Genomic DNA, 24,182 nt, shown 5'->3' with positions numbered 1-24,182 from the left:
AAGAAAAAAACTGCACCATCGGAGAATTCATTATTGACTTTCACATGTCAATAATTAACAGCTCATCAGTGCATTTCTGCAAATATGGGCCATGTTCCTAAACAAGGGAGTATCCTTAGATAATTGGAACCTATTGAACTCTGTTCATCTTATGCTGCATATAGATCTTTCTTTTTCATACATATTACTGCTCTCGCTTGACAAGACCAGCTGCCTTCTTTTTTTTTAACATCATCTGCAAATTAAGCAAAATATTGTCACAATTCAATATTGTTTGGGCTACACACTTTACATTATAGCATTGCATTTCAAAGGGTTGGGAAGAAAGGACTTTCTAGTCCATTTCAATGAAATCTGACAGCTTGATACAGCTGTACCGTGCTTACCATTTTTGAAGAGATTTAGGAAAATATGACCTCATTTATATTGTGTTTCATATTCATTACGACACATATACACTCAGTAGAAGAAAGTACAAGTTTCCAAGCAAATAACTAGGTTTACACTCTGATTATAGAGATCTGAATACTGTTCTGATGTCGTTTTAACCTCTGATTATAACTTGCCGATGATTTTATTGAAACATTTAAGATAATTTCAAGGTTTTCTTTCTTTATAGTGGTAGGGAAAATATGAAATATCATTATCCATATAAAATATAGAGGCTGCTGTAACACTCTTAGACTTTAAGCACAGTCTTTGTAGGAGTGGTCTGGCAAAATGTATTTTCTAAATATATATCTTTAGAGACTAACCACTTTTGTAATTTGCTTTATTACTATCCAATCCCTAAATGTGTGTTTTTTTTTGTACTGTACTTCCGGTGATGTTCGTCTGAGAGGAGTTTCAAACGTGATGGCACAGGAGGCTGGCGCTGCACTAACTCCCTGCAGCGTCCATCGCCCCTCCTGGAACAGGACATCACAGGGGGCAGAGCTGCAGTTACTAACTAGATTCTTGCATCGCCGCCCTCTCTGAAGGGTATTGTGTAATAAAGCAAATTACAAAAGTGGGTAGGGTGTAAGGATAGATATTGACACAATACATTTTAGATGCTGGTCCACTCCTTTAAAGTACCCTATTTTCCGGTGTATAATACGACCCCTAACTTTTCCAGTTAAAATATAGAGTTTGGGATATATTCACCGTATAAGACTACCCCTCTTCTAAAGCACATGTGGTAAAAATTAAAAAAAAAATCAGATTTGATTTCAATATGGTAATTTTAAAGTGATGAACCTTACCGGCTCTTGGCTGGTTGTTGTATACAAATCCTGCTTGGATTGGTCAGCTCTCCCTGCCTGCCCAGCCCTCCCTATCTCCAAGACTATCAGAGCGGTAGCGCATCCCTCTGGCCCGCCCTTGTACCCTATTACCGGTCCCTCCTTCTCTGCCTCTCTGATCTCGCTCCTGAGGACTGCAGTGACGAGGTGAGGGGGCGCCTCACGGGGAAGGTGTAAGTGAAGCAAGCTGCAGGCGTCCGGGGCGCCCGGGTATGGAAAAAAGAGAGAGAGCGGTGCTGTGCCCAGAAAAACACGCCTCTTTCACTCGTCTGGCCCACCCTTATATTTCCTCCTTCTCTGCCTCTTAGATCTCGCACATGTGCGCCTGCGCAGCTTCACTGCAGTCCTCAGGAGCGAGATCTGAGAGGCAGAAAAGGAGGTAATATAAGGGCGGGCTAGACGAGTGAAAGGGGTAGGGGACATGGGCGTGGGGAGCAGTGAATATTCATTTTGTTTAGCAGCAGGGACAGTGTAGGCTGCAGCAGGCGGCTGCTGCCTCCTGTGCCTCGCTCCTCCGCGGCTACCGCTCCCCTGACACCCCACACATCATATATATTAACCCCCTCCTCCCCCAACATTCGGAATATAAGGGTATACGCCCTATAAGATGACACCCGACGTATAAGACGACTCCTGACTTTTGAGAATATTTTCAGGGGCTAAAAAGTCGTCTTATACGCCGGAAAATGCGGTAAGTCTCCATGATGAATTTAATGTTAAAAGTTATAGCAAGGAAGTGTATTGAGGTTGATTCAAAAATTCACAAAAATAATAAACTTTACAGAGGACCTGTGACTAAATGTGACTGTTCTCCTGAATCTTGTGTTATTTTTCTTTTATTACTGCATCTTACATTTCTTGAGATATGAGCCTCTTTTTCTGTATGTAAATTTAGTCTTTTTAACTACGTGCGGACCACCGATAGACTTTTGGGCTTTTCGCATTCTACTTTGCAATGATGTTCTAAAATGTCACTGCATAGTAGAGCAGCTGCGGGAGTGGAGAGCCAGCAGTCAAACATAGCTTGGCTCCCCATAGAGAAGGCAGGGATGTTTTTTTACTCTCTCTGCCTTCCTGATCGCTGTATACTCAGCACTGACCAAGCGCTGTGCATACCCTGACCTGCAGGGTGACTATATTTTGCCCGCAACGCGGGGCGGATCACCCGCCCGTCATCGCACTTTCAACTGTATCAGTATCCTGGATGCCGATACAATTTAAAGCAATAATGGAGGAAGGAGAGTCAGCTGACGCTCTCTCTCCCATCATTCCCCCTCTGCATCTGACGTCTCAGCGCAGAGGGAATGATGATATCATTATAACGCGCCCTCTGTGCTGAGATGCGCAGGGGATCAAAAGACACCATGAAGTGACCGGAGCAGTGGGGAACTGGGAGAGGTGAGTATATTTTTACTTTATGTGGGGCCCATTTGCTGTATAAAGATTTTTTTTGTGGCCATTAATACTGTATGGAGCACTATGTGGCGCCATTATATTGTATGGAGCACTATCTGGGGCCATTTTACTGTATGGAAGGCAATGCATGGTCCTGTTTTACTGTATGGAGAACTATGTGGGACAATTATACTGTATGGAGCATTATGTGGGGCCTTATACTGTAAGAAAGGCAATGCAGGGCCCCGTTGTACTGTATGGAGGACTGTGTAGGGCCTTTATACTGTATGGAAGTTTTTTTGGCCATTATACTGTATGGAGCACTTTTTGTGGCAATTATAATGTATGGAGGGCTGTGTCAGGACAGTTGGGGAATCCTACTATGATGGGGGTCACCATACTTTGCCGGGGGGGAGGGGGATTGAGGTAGGGAGGTACAGTAGGGTCATCATACCATGCATGTCGAGGAATTTTTTGGGGGTATCTTACGGTGTTTGTTTTTTTTCTTTTTGTTGACATGATTCTTTATCTGTGTTATTAAGGATTTTGTTTATCCTTTGTTATTACATATTTAAATTAGGCCATTGAGCCACATGCTTTTTACTGTTCTTGCGTAACATATTATATTATTCCAAATATTTACTTTAAGATCTATTAATTGAAATGTACTTAATTGTAATTAAAAACCCCTTTAGGTTTGTTTTCATATGAAAAGGTTAATCGTTATATTTGATGATAAGGAAAAACTTCCTCAATTGTAGACATTTTTTTAATAAATATGGTTGGCCCTCCACTATGTCCAAGTTTTTAATTTTTGTCCCTCTATGTATTTGAGTTTGCCATTCCTAATTTAGACGCTTCTGCTTCCTAACCGAGCTAATGAGGGAGCAAGAGCTTCTCTGTACTAGGAGACTGAGTTAGCTCCACTATGCAGCCAGTACGATACGTTTCCACTGTAACTGGGGCTACCAGGTAAAAAAATAAAGAAATAAATGTTGATACGCCCCTCAAAGGTCTTTTATACTTTTATGGGGGCACAATATGTAAAATAAATGAAAAAAAAAAAAAAAGAAATAAAAAAAAAAAAAAAAAAGCTGATGCCAATCCAAATAGTTTTTACTAGCCCCACCGCAATTTAAGAAAATTATGTCCGATATATCAAAAATGATTGCTATAGAAAGGGGAACAAATTTTAAAATGTATTTTTTTGTGGTCATAACAAAATAAATAAAAAATGTGAAAAATAGACACATTTCTTATTTTTTTCCAATGATATTGCCTGATTTCGACAAAATAATTTAAGAGAGTATGAAAATAACATAAAAATGAATCCCCGTGTATCATGGTAAAAAGGATGCTAAAGACTGAAGAAATGACCGTGATGGGTCCTCTTTAAAGCCCTAGAATGTGAGCAGTTTTGGCACCAGAATGGTCTGTTTTACATTAGGTAGCGTCTGGAAGGTCATGGAGTTAAACATCTCACACAGATAAGGGATTTTGTTTCAATATATGCAGACTACTACACAAAGCACAGATTTTTACGTATTATCTGTAATACAAAAGTTAATAGTTCTTAATGCTCATGACATTATACCTAATATCTGTAGGAGTCTAAACATGTTAACAATCACGTGACTAGTGAGAAAATCTCTCATAAATCGGCTGATATGATTTTTTGGGTTTGCCCAAAAAATTATCCTTCTCGGCATCACAACATCAAACAGGGCAGCATTGCGCTGCCATGATCAATTGCCGCCTACGCCCATTGTATATTCATTTACTGATCATTTTATGCGCATCTGAAGCACAGTCTTCCTAGTAAATGACTGCCGACAAAACATGATGCTGGTTGGTTGTAGTTTAACGCTACTCATCCCACAGTATAAATGCGCCCTATGGCTATGTTCACATGTTACAGCTTGTTTTATTATGTAAATGGAAAGCTCCCTTTTACAGTACCAGCAAAAGCTGTGTGATTTCAGAAATCTCATGCGCACGCTTGTGTTTTTTTCCTAACTGAATTTGAGAACTTCAGTGTTTTGAAATCTGCAGCTTGTCAATTCTTTTAGAGTTTTTGCAGCGTTTTTTTCACACATAGAAACAGGGCTGTGGAGTTGGAGTTGGTGTCCATTTTGGTAGAGTCAGTATAAAATGGACAGACTCCGACTCCTAAAATATATAATAAATTGGGTACAGTAGTTCAATGCAGTTTGTGGGGAATATTTTTTCATAAGGATTTGGGAAAGTTATGAAATGTCCTATAAATGTCTGTCCTGTTCCTGATCTAAGGATCTAGACTTTTAGCTGAGATGAATTTGTGCTACAGTAAATTTATCACTTAAACATGAGCCATGTATGAGGGAGTCATGGAAATTGAGGAGTCGGAGGTTTGGCTTACCGAATCCACAGCCCTGCATAGAAAGCAATTAAAAAGTGCAGAAATGCTGCAAAACAATCACAGCAAACAGGTTTTACTCCGTTTTTTGCCACCAAGAGAGCAGGTTTTGGCTTCAGAAAAAAATCACAAATTGTGTAAATTGATTTGAAAAGTCGCAAAATTTTGCACAATTAGAAGTTGCACAAAAGTTTATTAACCTTTGCCGGTTTCACATTGTTTTCTCCCAGCTCCAACAAAATAGGTGGGCTGGAGGTATAGAGGGGGATAATTCATGACGACCTGTGGCATTCCCTACTCCAGAAATCTTACTCCAGTTGGATGCTCCTGATTCATGAAGAGTTGTGCGCCCCTTCATGAATCAGGAGTGAGGCGCACGCAGAGGCATGGAATTCAGTGGGAGCATCTAACAGACTTCGAGATCCAAAGATCTCTTAAAGCTGCTCCATGGTACTAGTCATTGGTGGTGCCCATTGCTGACATCTGTCCACATGTCTTCATGACCGGATTGAAAAAAATATTCTCAGGTTTGGAAGTTATTATATAGGATAGGGGAGAACTTCCTCATTGCTGAGGGCTCCGAGTGCTGTTACCTGTACAGATCCAGAGAATAGGTTCTGAACAGCCCCGTGTGAATGGAGCGGTGGTAAATCATGCACTTCTGTTCTATACATTCTCATGGGCGTGCCTAAGAGCAGCCGAATGCAGCACTCGGATCTATCTAGCGGTCCCATTAAGAATGAATGGAAGGGCAGTGTACATGATAAACCACCGCTCCATGCACTCTGGGCTCTTCAGATCTCCAATTCTCTTGATTGGTGGGGGATCCAGTGGTCGGACCTCCAGTAATCAGGACATTATCCCCTAACCATGTGAAATGTGAGAGTACCCCTTCAAGCCGTAGTCACATTCATATTGGTCTTTCCATTCAGAGTAGAGGGTGTGCATAAAGTGCTGTTAAAATTTATTTTGTCTTTTGTTTTGTCTCGTAGCTGCTGTGACTGGCTAATAAATGTCTGCAGAAGAAGGAAAGAATTGAAAGCTAGAACTGTCTGGTTGGGATGTCCAGAGAAATGTGAAGAAAAGTATCCAAGAAATGCTATAAAAAATCAGAAGTACAACATCTTTACATTTATACCTGGGGTAAGCACTGTAATTATTATAGACAATCTACACGACATGCATTACTTAAGGAGTATTGTAGAATGACATAGACTTTGCATCAATCCTTTTAGCCCTTACCACAATACTGATCATTATATATATATATATATATATATATATATATATATATATATATATATATATATATATATATATATATATATATATATATATATATATATATATATATATATATATATATAGGGGAGAGGGGCACTGCAAACCATGACAGTATAACGGAGCTCCGACCTCTAATAAAATGTATTACAAACTGGCATATAATCAAAGGATCAGTAGAAATATACGAATGGTTGTGGCTGGAGCAATACCTAGACTTGAAAGATGGGTCACTGGGAAATATTTTCTGTAGGCTTGGTCATGATCTAATGGATATATTGGTAAATCTTGTAACAATGGGTCGGTAATGTCTGAGTTTTATCACAGACAGCCAACAGTCAACCATCTGATTACCTAGGAGACAAACAAATTATCATGAAGCACTCCTGTAATCAAAAGTACTGATTTATTACAGGGAAAAAAATCTTTGCTCCCTGTTAGCCAGTGGATACAGATCTAAACATTTGAACTAATCACTATCTAGTTCTCTTCATCAGTGATGTTAGCAGCTACATCTCTCACAGCTCTGCTGTATTGTAACAATATTGCTGCCCCGTCTGCCTGTGAGATGGAAGCAGCGAGGAACCTGTAGATGTGTCAGGTATAATCACACACAGCTCTGCAGTGATATTAGGAGAGCAGACTGTCAGTCATTACATATCACAGTGGTAACTCCCCTCCATGTAAAATAAGCTCTGGTGGCAGATTCTCATGCAGATCAGTGTCCGGCCCATAGATTGTAACAGCTCATTTACATATAAGAAAAATGTGGATATCTCTGGAATAAGACATTGGATCCAAGATATCAAGGTATCAAATTCTTCAGCTTCCAATGACCACATGCACATAGAGATGACTTACGAGGGGTGATCCTACTGACAGATTCCAAGGGGAGAGTCCTAAGTTACTCCATAATTTAGTCATAAAATGCTGGTATAAAGTTAAGCAAACCAAGATGTTTGCTTGAGGACTGAAATTAAAGAAGTGTCTGTCAAGATGTGCAAAGTCTATCACACAACGAACCCCACTGGGATAATCTTGGTGCATGTCCTGCCTATCCTTTCCACGTTTATGTTGTCCTTATTACAGATCATGATAATTGATCTGCCCCAGTTATTTTATTATGCGGAGGAGGTTTCTATAAGTTGGCAGCAAACGGTGCCCTATATTTGGTATGGCATAGCAAGGTATGTTACCACCGGTTTACCTAGAAACCATGAATTCACCTTTTTATCCATATATTATGTTTGTGTGGTTGAATACTGTAACCTGCTGTGTCATCTGCTTTATACCCTCTTAATGCTAATAAGCTTGCACAGTTTATTGACCGTTTATATATACAAAAGTAAGAAATAGCTTTGGATCTTATATGCGCCTTTATTAAAACTCGCAAAACTAATGACTATGTAATTAAAAGGCTGATCTAGTGTCAAGGTAATAAAATGTCAACTGTCTTTTAGACAGATAAATATTCTCATCTTTATTGAACCACGCCGCTATTTTCTCCCTTAGTTTAAATTATTAAATGCATACAAATTGCTTAAACAGCACACATTTTCCTAAAGGTCAGGAAGTTCATTAAGAATACAGTAAGCCATTTATTGTTGTGATTAAAACCATGCGGTCGAGTTTTTTAATTAAATTACATTTGTAGTTGGAATTTTTAAACATCTGTTAATTATTGTATGATGCGGGAGAAGATGCATTGTTTTACTTTAGGTTCAGCTCATTCGGCACTTACGTTATGTACAGTTTATCTTTAAACCCTAGCATAGGGTAATGTTTAATGTGCCATGCACAGATCCTATACGGAGGTGCTCCATGTGATCCATTTGGAGCCTCCATATGGCACGGTGTTATGGAGGTATTCTTCCCTAGAACAAATGCTTGTACAGAGGCATATCTGCATGATGGGACATTTGAGTAAACAAGGCATGCATCTGCCAAAAACAAGAAACCTGTTCAAGATCAGCAATTTGATTTGCCTCTCCCTGGTTTAAGGTCTAGTTCAGTTTTCCTTGGTAGTAGGTCCTTAATTCTGCGTCTCTGAGGCCTATCGATGTATGTCATCATGTTGCATGAAGCCTAAAAATTGGGCCTCCCGTGACGGCATAATGTGACGGAGCCTAGTGAATAGCCAGAGGCATCCAAGATACCAGACTAAAGATGCCAGGCACAGAAATTAAGATTATGTACTATGTATGAAATGGAAGGGTTAGAGTTCTTTCACATTGCATTCAGTGGCCCCGTCAGGGTTTAAGTCCTAACCCCCCAGAAAAACGAGATTCGGACGCATGTGCCGACTGGGCCATAGACTATAATGGTGCCGGCAGAGCAAATGTGCGCTATGACGTGCATCATTTTTATGCATATTCGCCTACTGGAGGCGGACACTCAGAAGTAGTAGACTGCGTCTGAGTGTCCGCCTCCAGTAGGTGTACACACCAGAAAATGATGCATGTCAGAGCGCACATTCGCCCTCCGACACCGTTATAGTCTATGTCCCTGTCGGCGCATATGTCCCAATCCCGTTTTGCGGGGGATTTGGACTTCAGGCTTGACGGGGCCACTGAACGGATGCCTGAACGCAATGTGAAAGCACCCTTACAGAGGCACAATAAGCCTCCATAAACTTTCTTTCTTTGATTCATCACTGCTCCGTACAACTTATAGCTCAAACAAGGACATTACGAAAAACCTAACTACAGCTTTAATATTTGTCATTTCTTCTACATGTTATTTTACGTTAATTTTTTTAATTATGTTTTTTTTTGTCCCCAAGGTTTTATATCAACAATTCAAATTTTTCTTGAATCTATATTTTCTGGTAGTTGCCTGTTCCCAGTTTGTGTCGGCTCTTAAGATAGGCTACTTGTACACCTACTGGGCCCCACTGGTAAGTTTGGCTTTTAATACTTCATTTATTTAATGTCTGTTTTATATGTATACTGCTAACTATATGGTTTTAATGTACAGTAGCTTCAGATTATGATACTAATACTGAGTCTAGTAGTAGTGTGCATTGCCTTTACTAAAATATCTTCTAAATTAGGTTTATTATCTTTTTTTCCATAGATATAGCCATATGAGGATGTATTTTTTTGCAAGACTAGTTGTAGTTTTGAATGATTAACATTCATTTTACCATACAATGTACTAAGCAAATGGGAAAACAAATTTCAAGTAGGATGAATAATTGAAGAATAAATCCAATTTCTCCTTTGTTATTTGGATTTTATTTTACAGTTCATTGTGTGGTTAAATTGACCTGGCAATATGATTCTGCATTCAGTACAAAAATAATGGTTCTAAACCTGTATTGTTTTTTTATTATTATTTTATTATTATTATTAACTTTATTTTTTCATCACTTAATCGATATGCAGGCTTGTTTTTTTGCTTGGCGGGTTGCTGTTTTAATACTACTTTTGGGGTTTCAATCTCTTTTTATTACAGATTAGAGCGGTACGGCGACCAAAAAACAGCAATTCTAGCTTTTTTGTTTTTTTACTTTTTGATGTTTAACATATGGATTAATTACTTTTAGATTTTGATGGATAAAAGATGTTTATATTTTTTATTTTTCTTTTCACAATGGAAAAAGTGGGGTGATTTGAATCTCTACATTTTATTTTTTTTTTAATGGGACCTGATGCGAGTGGCAAACACTTCCATTTCAAGCCACTGTCAGTGATTGAGTGTGGCATCTGAATGGTTAAATGGCAGCAATTGGATCTAGCTGTTCTGCCCCCTCCACACTTGCGGACCCCCACGCGGACATACAGGAATACAGGACATACAGGAGTGCTAAAGAGTTAAATGGGTTGTCTACTTTATCTTTATTTTAGCAGCGTGTTTGGGGAGTGATTTAGTGTCACTTATGGATATATAAATATTGCTCATAGACTGCACCGCTCTCCTGTTTGTAAAGTAACCAGGGCTGTGGAGTCGGTAAGCCAAACCTCCAACTCCAATTCCTCAATTTCCATGACACCGACTCCACGACTCCGACTCTTGACTCCCTCATACATGGATCATGTTTCAGTGATAAATTTACTGTAGCACAGATTCATCTCAGCTAAAAGTCTAGACCCTTAGATCAGGAATAGGACAGACATTTATAGGACATTTCATAACTTTCCCAAATTCTTATGAAAAAATATTCCCCACAAACTGCATTGAACTACTGTACCCAATTTATTATATATTTTAGGAGTCGGAGTCTGTCCATTTTATACCGACTCTGACTACACCAAAATGGGCTTCAACTCCATGACTCAGACTCCACAGCCCTGAAAGTAACACTTGGGGAGTGTCCTGTGACCAGAACATCACCTTCCTTCATTTGTGAGCCACCTCTCCATGTGCAATGATTTCAATTGGAGGAACTGGTAGTCTGATCACATGCTCCTCTACCATCCTGCCATTCTTAGAGGGATATTATCAAGTTATCTATTGAGCAGCTCAGAGCAATGCAATCTCCTTAGAGTGTCCTTACTTCCTGTTACTTGACTGACAGCTCTGGTGAATAGTAGAACTGTAGTATTAGTAAAACTATAAAATTGAGCACAAGTTTTGGTATAACACAATCAGCCCTCGGTATGTTGTGAAGTATACACTGCTATGTACACTGCTATCACTGTATAGATAACAAGGCAGTTGAAAAAGCACATAGACAAAGGGCAGAGAGCTGAGATTAGCAGATCTGCTTTGAAAACTGCTCATCTGGTGATTTATAACGGCATCTCTTCAGAAGATGAAAGGGAGCAGCGCAGCTAACTGATGTATGGAAATCAATGGGCTGGAGAGAACTGACTAGGATTTAATTTCCTCGGACTCTTGGTCAGGGTCTGGAGGCCGAGCTTCATGGAAACGAGCTGTATGCAATAAAAAATAAAAGCTGTCATTGCAGGAGAATGACAGAAAATAGAAAAAGCAAGTCAATTGCAAACTTGCTTATTTTCATGCTGTCTAATTAAACCAATTTAAGATCTTTAGAATATCCCTTTAAATCTAAAAAGCTGTTCAGTTTGCGAAGAAGGCTGCACTAACAAGAGGGTGGCCTTTCCACTAAAGAGATTGGCGCTGAGCTTGTAATACCTATAGTGAGTGCTATAAAATCATGATCCCAACATATTTGTAAAGATAAAGTGGACAACCCCTTAGTCATGTTTTAGTCAGGTTGCATGGTGAGGCCTTTATTGATTAGACTTTTTTTCTAGCACATCCCACAAATTCCAAAGTTGATTACATTCTTATGATTGCCCACCTTTCTTGCTTTCAGCTGACTGTTCACTTGCTGGATATATCCCACCTTTTACAGGTGTCATTCTACGTAGATAATTATTATTTACTGCACTTATCTGGGGGTTGATGTGTTATAAATGATGGGCGCATGCTTAACTATCATTTGGATAGGTGATAACTTTTAACTGGACATCCCATTTAAAGGGGTTGTTCACCTTTAACATTTTTTGTTACATAAATGCATTTTTGTAATTGAGCTTCACTAAGAAAATTTGCACAATTTGCCTTCCATTAGTGAGCTCATTCGAGCGGTAACTCTTTTATCTGTCTTATGTGGTCTGTGATCATAAATCACTTGAGAGGAGCTCAACATAAAAGTTGAAAGTGCAGGGAAACAGAGACTGTAAAAGCCACACTGTGCACAATTTTTAATGACGTCAGATTGCAAATAGTTTTTTTTACCAAAACGTACTTCGGCTGACTTCGTCTGTTGACCATTTATTGTTCTCAATGGTGAGATATACAGGTATATACTTATCCATCATGCTATACTGACAGGGAGGAGTCTAATTGATTGGCTCCAAATTTATTATGCACCAAAACAACGACCCCAAACATACAGCCAATGTCATTAAGAGCTATCTTCAATGTAAAAAAGAACAAGGAGTCCTGAGGTGATGATACAGCCCCACAGAGCCCTGATCTCAACATCATCGAGTCTTACATGGGATTTCATGAAGAGGCATAAGTATTTACGCAAGCCGACATCCACAGAAGTTCTGTGGTAAATTCTCCAAGAACAACCTCCCTGCCGAGTTACTTCAAAAAGTGTGTGCAAGTGTAGCTAGAAGTATTGATGCTTTCATAAGTTGGTCAAACCAAATAATTAATACATTTCTCTTTTGCTCATTAATAATAAAAATAAATGATTAACACATCTATTTTTTTTTTTAATTGTGAATTAACCACAGATGTTTTGTGGATGTAGTTTTGCTGATATCCTACTGTTTTTCATGTAGTCGCAGGCAGTCTCGATGTTGAAATCAGGACTCAATGGGAGGTATATCCTCACTTCCAGGACACTCTGTTCTTATTTCATATCACAGGTCATACTCCATGATAAAACTAAGCAAAACGACAAGACATAAGATAGTTATAATGCATCAGCAAGGTCTCTCCCAGGCAAAGATTTCAAAGCAGACTCATCTTTCAAGATGTGGTATTTAAGCTCTTTTGAAAAAGCACCAAAAAATATGCAACGTTTAGGACTGTAGAAGCATTGGTTGCTCAAGGAAACTTAGTACATCAGATGAAAGACGCATTATGCTTAATTGAAATCAAAATATATTCAGCAGTCAGTGCCATCAGCTTAGAACTGACAGCAACCGGTGGGACCCAGCTACACCAATCTATTGGCCAGAAGTAGTCTTCATTGAAGAGTTGTGGCCAAAAAGCCATGGAAACAAGGCCAAGCTACTCAGCTATGCACATTATGTAGGAACTGGTGCACAGTATAACGGCAGCAGGTTCTCTGGACTGATGAGTCAAAATGTGAAATACTTTGTTGTAACAGAAGGCAGTATGTCACCGAAGGTCTGAAGTGTGGTGGAATAATGAGTGTCTACAGGCAACAGTAAAGTATGGTGGAGGTTCCTTGCACGTTTTGGGCTGCACTTCAGCAAATGGAGTTAGTGATTTGGTTAGAATTTATGGTGTCTTCAATGCTGAGAAATACAGATAGATAGTTATCCATCATGCTGTCATGCCGGGTGAGGGAAACATTAAGTGCACAACGACGGAAAGAGGGGGAGGAAGCCCAAACACTAGGGAAAGGGGGAGTGGAGACCCCCTAGGCAGATCTGACAATCACCCTGACTCCCCTAACGTCCCTAAATAGGTTCCTGCACCTATCGCCAAGCAGGAAACCTAATCCCTGACTGCCCCTAGCAATAGTCCCTAGGTAGGGAGGGGATGAGCACTAGTCAGCCCCCACTGCGACTAAAGACAAACAGGTAAACAGACAAGGGAAACACTTAGCTTGAGAAGATACCAGAGAGATCATGCCAACTATCCTCCAAGGGAACTCCAAGAATACACTAGCCGACTACTAGTTCTTCAAGCCTGGACAGAGGAAAATAGAGCTATCACCGGCGACTCTCTGGAGAGACTGAAGGTATTTAAACATCCAGCAAAGGTGTGTAAATTAGCAGCAGAAGGTGGAGGTCACTGCTAGGTCCTAGAGGGAGAAGGAAATCACTACACTATAGAGAAGAGAAGATCAAGAAGGTGCCTGCAGAGCCAAGCGCAATGACCTTCTATAGCTGGATCCAGGATGACTGTCTGTCACACCTAACACACCTGTGACACATGCAGTCTGATTTTTTTTCCATATAAAATACTTCTTCTTCATACAGTGCTGGTCAAAAGTTTGGACATCAGAATAAAAGGGGGTGTACTTTGAGAATTCTGAGGTTCAACACGTATTTTGATTTGTTTCATGTGTTTGTTTGCTCCTTGATTCCATATGTGTTACTTTATGGTTTTGCTGCCGTCAGTCTGTATCTGCAGTGTGCACATGTCCGAACTTTTGACCAGTACTGTACATATAACAAAAAAAAAAACGAAAAACTCGACACATATTAGGTATCCACTCTACCATAATAACCTGGAGAGTTAATTTGACAGGTAATTTAGAGTGAAATGTGAGCAAAAAATATGTAAAACTAAACCAAAAATTGCTATTTTGTATATTTTCTTCTCAAAAATTACATTAATGACATTGTAATTAATTGATATATACTACAAAAAAGAATAATACAAGTTGTCCCTCACAAAGCAAAGCATCATACTGCCATGTCAGTGAAAAAAAGAAAAGAGCTATGGCTACTGAAAAGTGGGGTGGATGGGGTGGACAGAAAAAAAACCTGAAAAAAATGGCCAGAGAGAAAAAATGGTTAATGAGTTATTAGGAGGATAATATAGCATTGTATAGGTATGTATGTATTTTTACTTACATGTTAAGAAGTAGCACTGTGTTTATTTGTAGGGGTTTGTTCTGGCTGTTACAATGGTAAGAGAAGCAGCTGATGAATATCGAAGGTTCAAAAGAGACCAAGAAATGAATTCCCAATTATATAGCAAGCTTACTATTAGAGGTTAGTAACTACATATCACTTCATTTTCTGCTTATGCCATCGTTACATATCTGCTGTAAACTTTTTACAGTCTAAAACAATTAGATTTTATAGGCGCTGTCTTATGCAGGCATTTAATTTACTGTACATAGAATAGATGCATTAGCTAAATGGAGCTGACTGATGAGTACACCAGGCTGTTTTCTGGATAGACATAGATTTCTGTAGCAATAAGACATATATACACGTACTAAATACGACACAGGGTAGATATACAGTGGCTTGCAATAGTATTCACCCCCATTGGCTTTTTTCGTGTTTTGCTACCTCACAACCTGTAATTTCACTGTTTTTTTTTTTGAGGATTTGCATCAGTTCATGTAAAAAACTGCCCACAAGTGTGTGAATATTGTAACACCATGGAATCAATGGCGCTATATAAATATATAATAATATTTGGTTTTCTTAGTGTGAAGCAAACAACAAATAGGACAAAATAACTGAAAACTTCAGTGTGCATGACTACGGTATTCACCCCCTAAAGTCAGCACTTCATAAAGCCTCCTTTTGGGGACAATTACATCTGCAAGTCACTTTGGATAAGTCTGTATGAGCTTTCCACATCTTGCCACTGGGATTTTTGCCCATTTCTCAAGGCAAAACTACTCTAGCTCCTTCAATTTAGATGGTTTCCTCTGGTGAACAGCAATCTTCAAGTCTGACCACAAATTCTCAGTTGGATTAAGGTCTGGGCTTTGATTAGGTCACTCCAAAACATTTTTCACGTTTCCCCTTAAACCACTCAAGTGTTGCTTTAGCAGTATGCTTTGAGTCACTGTCTTGTTGGAGGTGAACCTCCATCCCAGTCTCAAATCACTGACAGACTTAAACAGGTTTTGCTCAAGAATATCCCTGCATTTCGAACCATCCATCTTCCCCTCGACCCAGACCATTTTCCTTGTCCCTGCTGCTGAAAAACATCTGTCACGCTAGGTGTGGGAAAGTCTAAGTGCAATACAAACGGAAGAGGGGGAGGAAGCCCAAACACTAGGGAAAGGGGCACTGGAGACCCCTAGCCTGATCTAATAACACCCTACCTACCTTACCATCCCTATATAGGTTCCACACCTATCGTCGAGCAGGACCCTAAACCCTGTATGTCCCTAGAGCTTTACCCTAGATAGGGAGGAGTGAGAACTGGTCAGGCCACACTACAAACTAAAGACAACAAGGTAGACAAACAAAAGGGATTAACTTGAGCAGACACCAGAGGAGTAATGCCAACTGTCCTCCAAGGGCACCAGAGAAGAAGCCAGCCAACAGCTAGTGCTCCAAGCATACACAAAAGTACATAGAAGTATCACCGGCGATTTCCTGGGGTAAACTGAGGGTTACTAACTCCCACACAAGGGTGTGTCAATCAGCAGCATGAGGGAGGTCGCCACTCGGTCTTAAAGGAAGAATGATTAAGAAGGTGTCTGCAATGCCAAGCCTAGTGACCTTCTACAGCTAGATCCAGAGCGACTGTCTGTTTCACCTGACACACCCTTGACAGTACCCCTCCTTTTACGAGTGGCCTCGGGACACCCAGGACCTGGTTTCTCAGGATAAGAGGTGTGGAATGCACGAACCAACCTGGGGGCATTCATCTCTGATGCTGAAACCCACATCCTTTCCTCTGGACCATAACCCTTCCAGTGCACCAAGTACTGTAGGGATCGACGCTGGAGACGAGAATCTACAATCCTCGAAATCTAAAACTCCAAATTACTATCAACCATGATTGGGGGCGGCGGTAGAGGAGAGGACTCAAGAGGTTCTACATATTTCATTGAGCAGAGACCTGTGAAAGACATTGTGGATCTTAAGGGCCTGAGGTAGCTAAAGACGAAACACTGCTGTGTTAACGATGGTGATTATTTTATAGGGACTAATAAATCTAGGTCCCAGCTTCCAGGAAGGAACCTCAACTTGATATTCCTGGTAGACAACCACACAAAGTCATTCACACTCAGGGCCGGACCTGGCGAGTGTTTCCTGTCATCCTTACGTTTGGACCTGTCTCCCATGATCTTCAAATTACTCAGAACCCCCCCGCCACACAGAGGAGAGCGACAAAGCAAAACATTCCTCCTCCGGAACTCCCGAAGCCCCTTCCGCACTAAAAGTACCAAACTGTGGATGGAAACCGTATGCACCAAAGAACGGTGACCTGCCAGTAGTTTCTTGGCGATGATTATTAATAGCAAATTCTGCCATCAGTAAGTAAGATGCCCAATCCTCCTGGTTTTCGGAGAGAAAACACCTGAGGTAAGTCCAAATTCTTATTAATTCGCTCAGTCTGCCCATTCGACTGAGGATGGAAGGCAAAGGAAAAGGACAGCTGCACCCCCAGTTGAGAACAGAACACTCTCCAGAACTTGGAAACAAACTGGGTCCCCCGATCTGACACTACTTCGGAGGGAACCCCATGAAGCTTCACAATCTCATTTATAAACACCTGAGCAAGAGTCTTGCCATTCGGAACTGCCGGTAATGCGGCTAAGTGAACCATTTTACTGAACTTATCTACAACCACCAAAACTACAGTTTTGCTGCTGATACCGGTAGGTCAGTAATAAAATCCATGAACAAGTGTGTCCACGGCCTGCTAGGAATAGGTTGTGGAAGAAGAGTACCAGACGGACGGGTATGCGATACTTTAGAACGTGCAAAAATACTACAAGCAGACGTGTTCAACCACATCCTGATGCAAACCCGTACACCAAAAATGACGAGAAAGGAGGTCCGCAGTTGCCTTACCACCTGGATGACTAGCAAGCACAGAGTTGTGATGTTCCCTAATTACTTTGCGGCGCAGATTAGATGATACAAATAACCTTCCTGAAGGGCAGGAGGCAGGGGCATCCCCCTGAGTCTCCAACACCTCACCCTCCAGTTCAAGGTATAATGCCGAAATGACTACTCCCTTCTGCAAAATCGGGGCAGGGTTCTCATGGTCACCACTACCAGGGAAGCTGCGGGGCAAAGCATCAACCTTTAGGTTTTTGACCCCTGAACGGAATGTGACAGCAAAATTGAATCTAGTAAAAAACAGGGACCATCTAGCTTGCCTAGGGTTGAGACGTTTAGCCGATTGAAGATATGACAGGTTTTTGTGGTCTGTGCTAACAGTAATAGGATGGACAGCCCCCTCCAACCAATGTCGCCATTGTTCGAACGCCAATTTAATAGTCAGAAGCTCTCTATTACCCACGTCATAATTTCTCTCAGCGACGATCATTTCTTAGAAAATAAAGTGTATGGACACCATTTAACCATTTACCAAGGGACTGACCCTGAGACCACACAATCCCAACCCACAGCTCCGACACATCAACTTCCACAATAAAGGATTGGGAAACATCAGGTTGACGGAGTATAGGTGCAGTGGCAAAGCAACTCTTTAGGGAGGAAAAAGCCTGCAGGGCAGCATCCGACCCTTTAGAACAGAGGTCCCCAACCGCCGGTCCGCGGACCAGGACCGGGCCGTTGGGGTTTTTCAGCCGGTCCGCGGGGAGAGGGGGCCCCTCCAGCCTCCAGCAGGGCCGCCATCAGGGCATGACTGCCCTGACTCCAGTATGGGGCCCGGCCGGTAGGAGCCCCCTCGGAGCCCCCCTCTTGTGCGTCTCTCTCCTCATGGGGCCCCCGGCCGCATGCTAAGCGCCGGGTCCGGGACATCTTAGCGCTGCGCTGCTGCGGCAGCACCTTCATGATTCCCCTGACTTCCGGTCATGTGACGGCGCCGTCACATGGCCGGAAGTCAGGAGAACCTGGTGTCAGCGATTTGGACGAGCGCCAGGATTCTGCAGGGATCGCATGGGGGTAAGTATAACAAGTTTTATTTTTTTTTTAATACAATTAACTAGGAGTGGGGGGAATGGGAGATGCACATGGGGGGAGGGGAGAGATGAGAGATGCACATGGGGGAGGGGAGAGATGAGAGATCCACATGGGGGGGAGGGGAGAGATGAGAGATGCACATGGGGGAGGGGAGAGATGAGAGATCCACATGGGGGGGAGGGGAGAGATGAGAGATGCACATGGGGGAGGGGAGAGATGAGAGATGCACATGGGGGAGGGGAGAGATGAGAGATCCACATGGGGGGAGGGGAGAGATGAGAGATGCACATGGGTGGAGGGGAGAGATGAGAGATGCACATGGGGGGAGGGGAGAGATGAGAGATGCACATGGGGGGATGGGAGGGAGGGGAGAGATGCACGGGGGGGTGAGAGATGCACGGGGGGGTGAGAGATGCACGGGGTGGGTGAGAGATGCACGGGGTGGATGAGAGATGCACGGGGGGTGGATGAGAGATGCACGGGGGGTGGATGAGAGATGCACGGGGGGTGGATGAGAGATGCACGGGGGGGATGAGAGATGCATGGAGGGGATGAGAGATGCATGGGGGGTGGATGAGAGATGCACGGAGGGGGATGAGAGATGCACGGGGGTGAGCTGCACATGGGGTGTGAGAGATGCACATGGGGGGGTTATGTTTACATAACTTTGTTGCCTTATGAAGGGCGGGGGGGGCCCCCAAAAATTTCTTGCACAGGGGCCCACTACAGTCTGTGTCCGCCCCTGGGATGAAGTAAATGCAGCTGAACAGCAGCTGTCAGGACAGCTGCCCTGTCCTGCTGCAGGGCGTGATGGGGCCTCAGTGATGCGGCTCCTGGCACAGCACATTATGTGGGGCTCCTGGCATAGCTCCTGGCGGGGACCTGGTCTACACTATATGATAAGTATGCACTAAACTCCAAATCCCTCCATTACCCCGCCCCCATATGACCAAAGCCCCGCCCACCCCACCCCCTCCTTGCTGGGCCATGGAAAAATGATCTTGCTTCAAGCCGGTCCCTGGTGCAAAAAAGGTTGGGGACCACTGCTTTAGAAAGATCAGACCCCTTCCTTGTCATTAATACACAGTGTCATCAAACAGTATAGCCTCTACAACAATAGTCAAACAACACAATAATAGAGCTTCCAATGGCGTCTCCATTAAAATGAGGCATAAATAGATGATTAAAATTACAGTTTTATTAGAGATAAAAATAAAATATACATAAAATTAAGCAAAGGTATCCAAATGTAGCAATCAAATAACAAGGCATATAATCAAATAATTTTCTGGTATAAAGTATTTTCTAGTCGTCCCTAAATGATTTAAAGTGCCAATAGATATGAATAAATAGGAAAAGAAATTTTTTTTTTGCAAAGTGCTTGTGCCTAAATGTCCATATTCCAAATATAATTGCAGAAAATTTAATCAAAGTGCAAAGTGCTGTAGTGTTTCATTTGGAGCATTTGGAGCTCTATTATTGTGTTGCTTGACACTTCCTTGTCATGTCAGTGAGGGGTTTCACAATTACCAAATAATTTTGGATACTTTTCCGGTAAAAATTAGTAAAGCCCAGAAAATGCTGTAGAGCCTTCAGGTTCTCAGGACGGCTCCAATCAAGGACAGCACGGATCTTCTCCGGATCCATCTGAAAACCTGAAGATGACAACAGGTACCCAAACTGCACCTCTTGGATGAGGAAAACACATTTCTCTAGTTTGTCATATAGCTTGTTATCCCTTAGTATCTGAAGCACTTGTTTAACATGCCCCCGATGTGTCTCAAAATCATACACCACCACAAACCTGCCCACCAAATGATGGAAAATATCATTAATGAAATGCTGGAACACTGCAGGAGCATTGGTCAAACCGAAAGGCATACCCAGACTCTTGAAATGCCCTTCCGGGTATAGGGATTGTATTCACTCAGCTGCGATGAGAGGCAAACAGGAGGCATGCTCTTTTAAATGTCCATAGCCGTTTATTGGCTTCATAAACCTTCAAAAGCAAAATGCGAACAAACAGCATTTAGTCCAGGCAAAAGCAAAAGAAAACAGTCCTTTAAGTAAAGTCCCTGGTAAACCGGACCTGTGGTCACACAGGCTTGTAAGCATCCAGCACACAGCTCAGTCTGGAGACAACACATAGGAGGCCTTCTCCTTGCAAACACAGATCATGTACCAAACAACAGCCTCCATTATACAGGCTGTTAACCACACCTATAGGTGAGATATGTGGGTAGCTAGACCCGCCCATCTCTCTATACTACCTGTAACCCAGCTCCCAGGTGCACCAAACGATCCTCTTAGTGCTACATGCACTAGAGAAACACTCCAGGTTACATCACAGAGACCAGCCATCTCTGTGACACATACCTCCCATCGACTACACGACCATTAGCCACCTTACACGGGGTATTGAACGCTGTTTTCCATTCATCCCCCTCTCTGATTCTAACCAAATTGTAGGCTCCCCTTAGATCCAACTTGGAGAACACCTTAGCCCCCACAACAAATCTGGAATCAGAGGAAGAGGGTATGGATCTTGGATGGTAATTTCATTCAATTCCCGGAAATCTAAACAGGGACGTAGATTGCCATCTTTTTTCTTCACAAAGAAGAACCCTGCTGCCACAGGCGAAGATGAGGGTCTGATATGTCCCTTCTACAGACTTTCTGCAATGATATCCTTCATGGCTTGTCTCTCAGGGCCAGAAAGATTATACAGTCTGGACTTTGGTATTTTAGTTTAGCTCCGGGGGTCAGGTTAATAGTTAATAGGACAGCCATATGCACGATGAGGAGTCAAATCCTGACACCCCTTGTCAGAAAAAGCATCTTCAAAATCAGACAAAAACGCACGTAAGGTCTCTGTACAGACTGTATAAAGGGAAATATTTAAACAGTTCTCATGTCAGTAATCTCTCCATTCAATGGTCTCTCTGGATTGCTGATCCACCAACGGATTATGTTTCACCAACCATGGTAGACCCAGTACCATTGGAGTTGTAAGACCATCCAGGACAAAGCAAGGAATCTCACAATGAACCGACCCCACTCTCAGTCTTATATTATGTACAATCTGAGTCAGAGCTTTCTGTACAAGTGGCGCTGAGTCTGTGGCGAACATAGGAATGGGCTTAGCAAGTACAGCAAGCAAGACCATGAGTTCTCACAAACTCCGCATCAACCATGCTGACTCCAGCTCCACTGTCAACAAATACAGAAATTTTCTCGGTTTTGCTCTCTAGCACCACCTCTGCTGTCAGGACAAACAGAGACCTGCAGATTGACGATAAATGCACCCCTTGATTATCCAACTCCAGACTACCAAGGGTTAATTGAGTCTGCTTTTGCTTAGGAATCGAGGGACAGGACCCAATAAAATTTCCCTTTTTTTTCCACAAAAAAAACGGCCCTTTTTTTGTGGATCAAAGGGGAAACACGCAATGCAGAGGCACCCCCTTACTGCATGGGTTCCTCCACCTCCGCCAGTACTGGTTCACCCCCAGACCACTCCCCCAGCAAAGGGGCATTACCCCGAAAAGAGGGCTCTGGATAAGGTCGTCTCGCCCACCTATCCCGAAGGTGTCTATCAACACATATAGCCAACGACATGGCAGCCTCCAAGGACTCTAGGGTTTCATATACTGCCAAAGCATCTTTCAACCTTTCAGTAAGTCCCTGACAAAATTTGCTTCTAAGAGCCAGGTCATTCCATTTTATATCAGTTGCCCATCTGCGAAATTCGGAGCTATACCTCTCTACTGACCGATTCTCCTGCTGAAGGCGACGCAGCCTGGACTCAGGAACCAAGAAGATTCGATCATGGTTATCATAGTTGAGGGCTAGAGCCCCGAAAAACCCTCCACTGACTGGAGGAAAAACGGACCCTGCGGAAAAGAGCCCAGGATTGAGGATCGCCATGCGGCAGTGAGATCACAATCCCCACTCGCTGCTTCTCACCTCCAGAGGAGTAAGGTCGAAGCTGCTCTGTCAGCTCTGCAAAGGGATCCATGAATCAAGGGAAAAGGAAAAAAAAACACACCCGAAAAAAAACACACACAAATAAAACCGTGTGTCTGTTTTTTTTTTTTCCCCTTATTAATGTACGGCCGATGATAATGTCACACGAGGTGTGGGAAAGACCAAGTGCAACATGAAGGGAAGAGGGGGAGAAAGCCCAAACACTAGGAAAAGGGGGAGCGGAGATCCCTAGGCAGATCTAATAACACTGTGTCTACACTACCATCCCTATATAGGTTCCACACCTATCGCCGAGCAGGACTATAAACCCTGAATGTCTCTAGAGCTTGGACCTAGATAGGGAGCGGGAGGGTTGAACACTGGTCAGGCCCCACTACAAACTAAAGACAACAAGGTAGACAAACAAAAGGGATTAATTTATCTTGAGCAGACACCAGATGAGTAATGCCAACTGTCTTCCAAGGGCACCAGAGAAGAAGCCAGCCAACAGCTTGTGCTCCAAGCATGCACAAAGGTACAGTGCAGACCAAAAGTTTGGACACACCTCATTTAAAGATTTTTCTATATTTTCATGACTATGAAAATTGTACATTCACACTAAAGGCATCAAAACTATGAATTAACACATGTGGAATTATATACTTAACAAAAAAGTGGGAAATAACTGAAAATATGTCTTATATTCTAGGTTCTTCAAAGTAGCCACCTTTTGCTTTCATGACTGCTTTGCACACTCTTGGCATTCTCTTGATGAGCTTCAAAAGGTAGTCACCGGAAATGGTTTTCACTTCACAGGTGTGCCCTGTTAGGTTTAATAAGTGGAATTTCTTGCTTTACAAATGGGGTTGGGACCATCAGTTGTGTTGTGCAGAAGTCTGGTGGATACACAGCTGATAGTCCTACTGAATAGACTGTTAGAATTTCTATTATGGCAAAAAAAAGCAGCTAAGTAAAGAAAAATGAGTGGCCATCATTACTTTAAGAAATGAAGGTCAGTCAGTCCGAAAAATTGGGAAAACTTTGAAAGTGTCCCCAAGTGCAGTTGCAAAAACCATCAAGCGCTACAAAGAAACTGGCTCACATGAGTACCTCCCCAGGAAAGGAAGACCAAGAGTCACCTCTGCTTCTGAGGATAAGTTTATCCGAGTCACCAGCCTCAGAAATCGCAGGTTAACAGCAGCTCAGATTAGAGACCAGGTCAATGCCACACAGAGTTGTAGCAGCAGACACATCTCTTCAACAACTGTTAAGAGGAGACTTTGTGCAGCAGGCCTTCATGGTAAAATAGCTGCTAGGAAACCACTGCTAAGGACAGGCAACAAGCAGAAGAGACTTGTTTGGGCTAAATAACACAAGGAATGGACATTAGACCAGTGGAAATCTGTGCTTTGGTCTGATGAGTCCAAATTTGAGATCTTTGGTTCCAACCACCGTGTCTTTGTGCGATGCAGAAAAGGTGAACGGATGGACTCTACATGCCTGGTTCCCACCGTGAAGCATGGAGGAGGAGGTGTGATGGTGTGGGGGTGCTTTGCTGGTGACACTGTTGGGGATTTATTCAAAATTGAAGGCATACTG

General features: G+C 42.3%; 1 protein-coding gene across 3 annotated transcripts in view; it reads left to right on the top strand.

Moving 5' to 3' along the window:
- Positions 1-24,182, top strand: part of ATP9B (ATPase phospholipid transporting 9B (putative)) — a 383,456-nt gene that overhangs the window by 32,901 nt on the left and 326,373 nt on the right. For all 3 annotated transcript variants that reach the window (XM_073678911.1, XM_073678910.1, XM_073678909.1), the window contains exons 3-5: positions 6,066-6,216; positions 9,137-9,250; positions 14,648-14,756. In XM_073678911.1, the coding sequence (XP_073535012.1) occupies positions 6,066-6,216; positions 9,137-9,250; positions 14,648-14,756 (374 nt within the window). The remainder of the gene's footprint in view (positions 1-6,065; positions 6,217-9,136; positions 9,251-14,647; positions 14,757-24,182) is intronic.

This window comes from Phyllobates terribilis, unplaced genomic scaffold (genome assembly GCF_046119375.1).
Source record: "Phyllobates terribilis strain yellow unplaced genomic scaffold, ASM4611937v1 Scaffold_4__5_contigs__length_816908805, whole genome shotgun sequence".
Taxonomy (NCBI): Eukaryota; Metazoa; Chordata; class Amphibia; order Anura; family Dendrobatidae; genus Phyllobates; species Phyllobates terribilis.
This window is presented reverse-complemented; position numbering and strand designations above follow the sequence as displayed.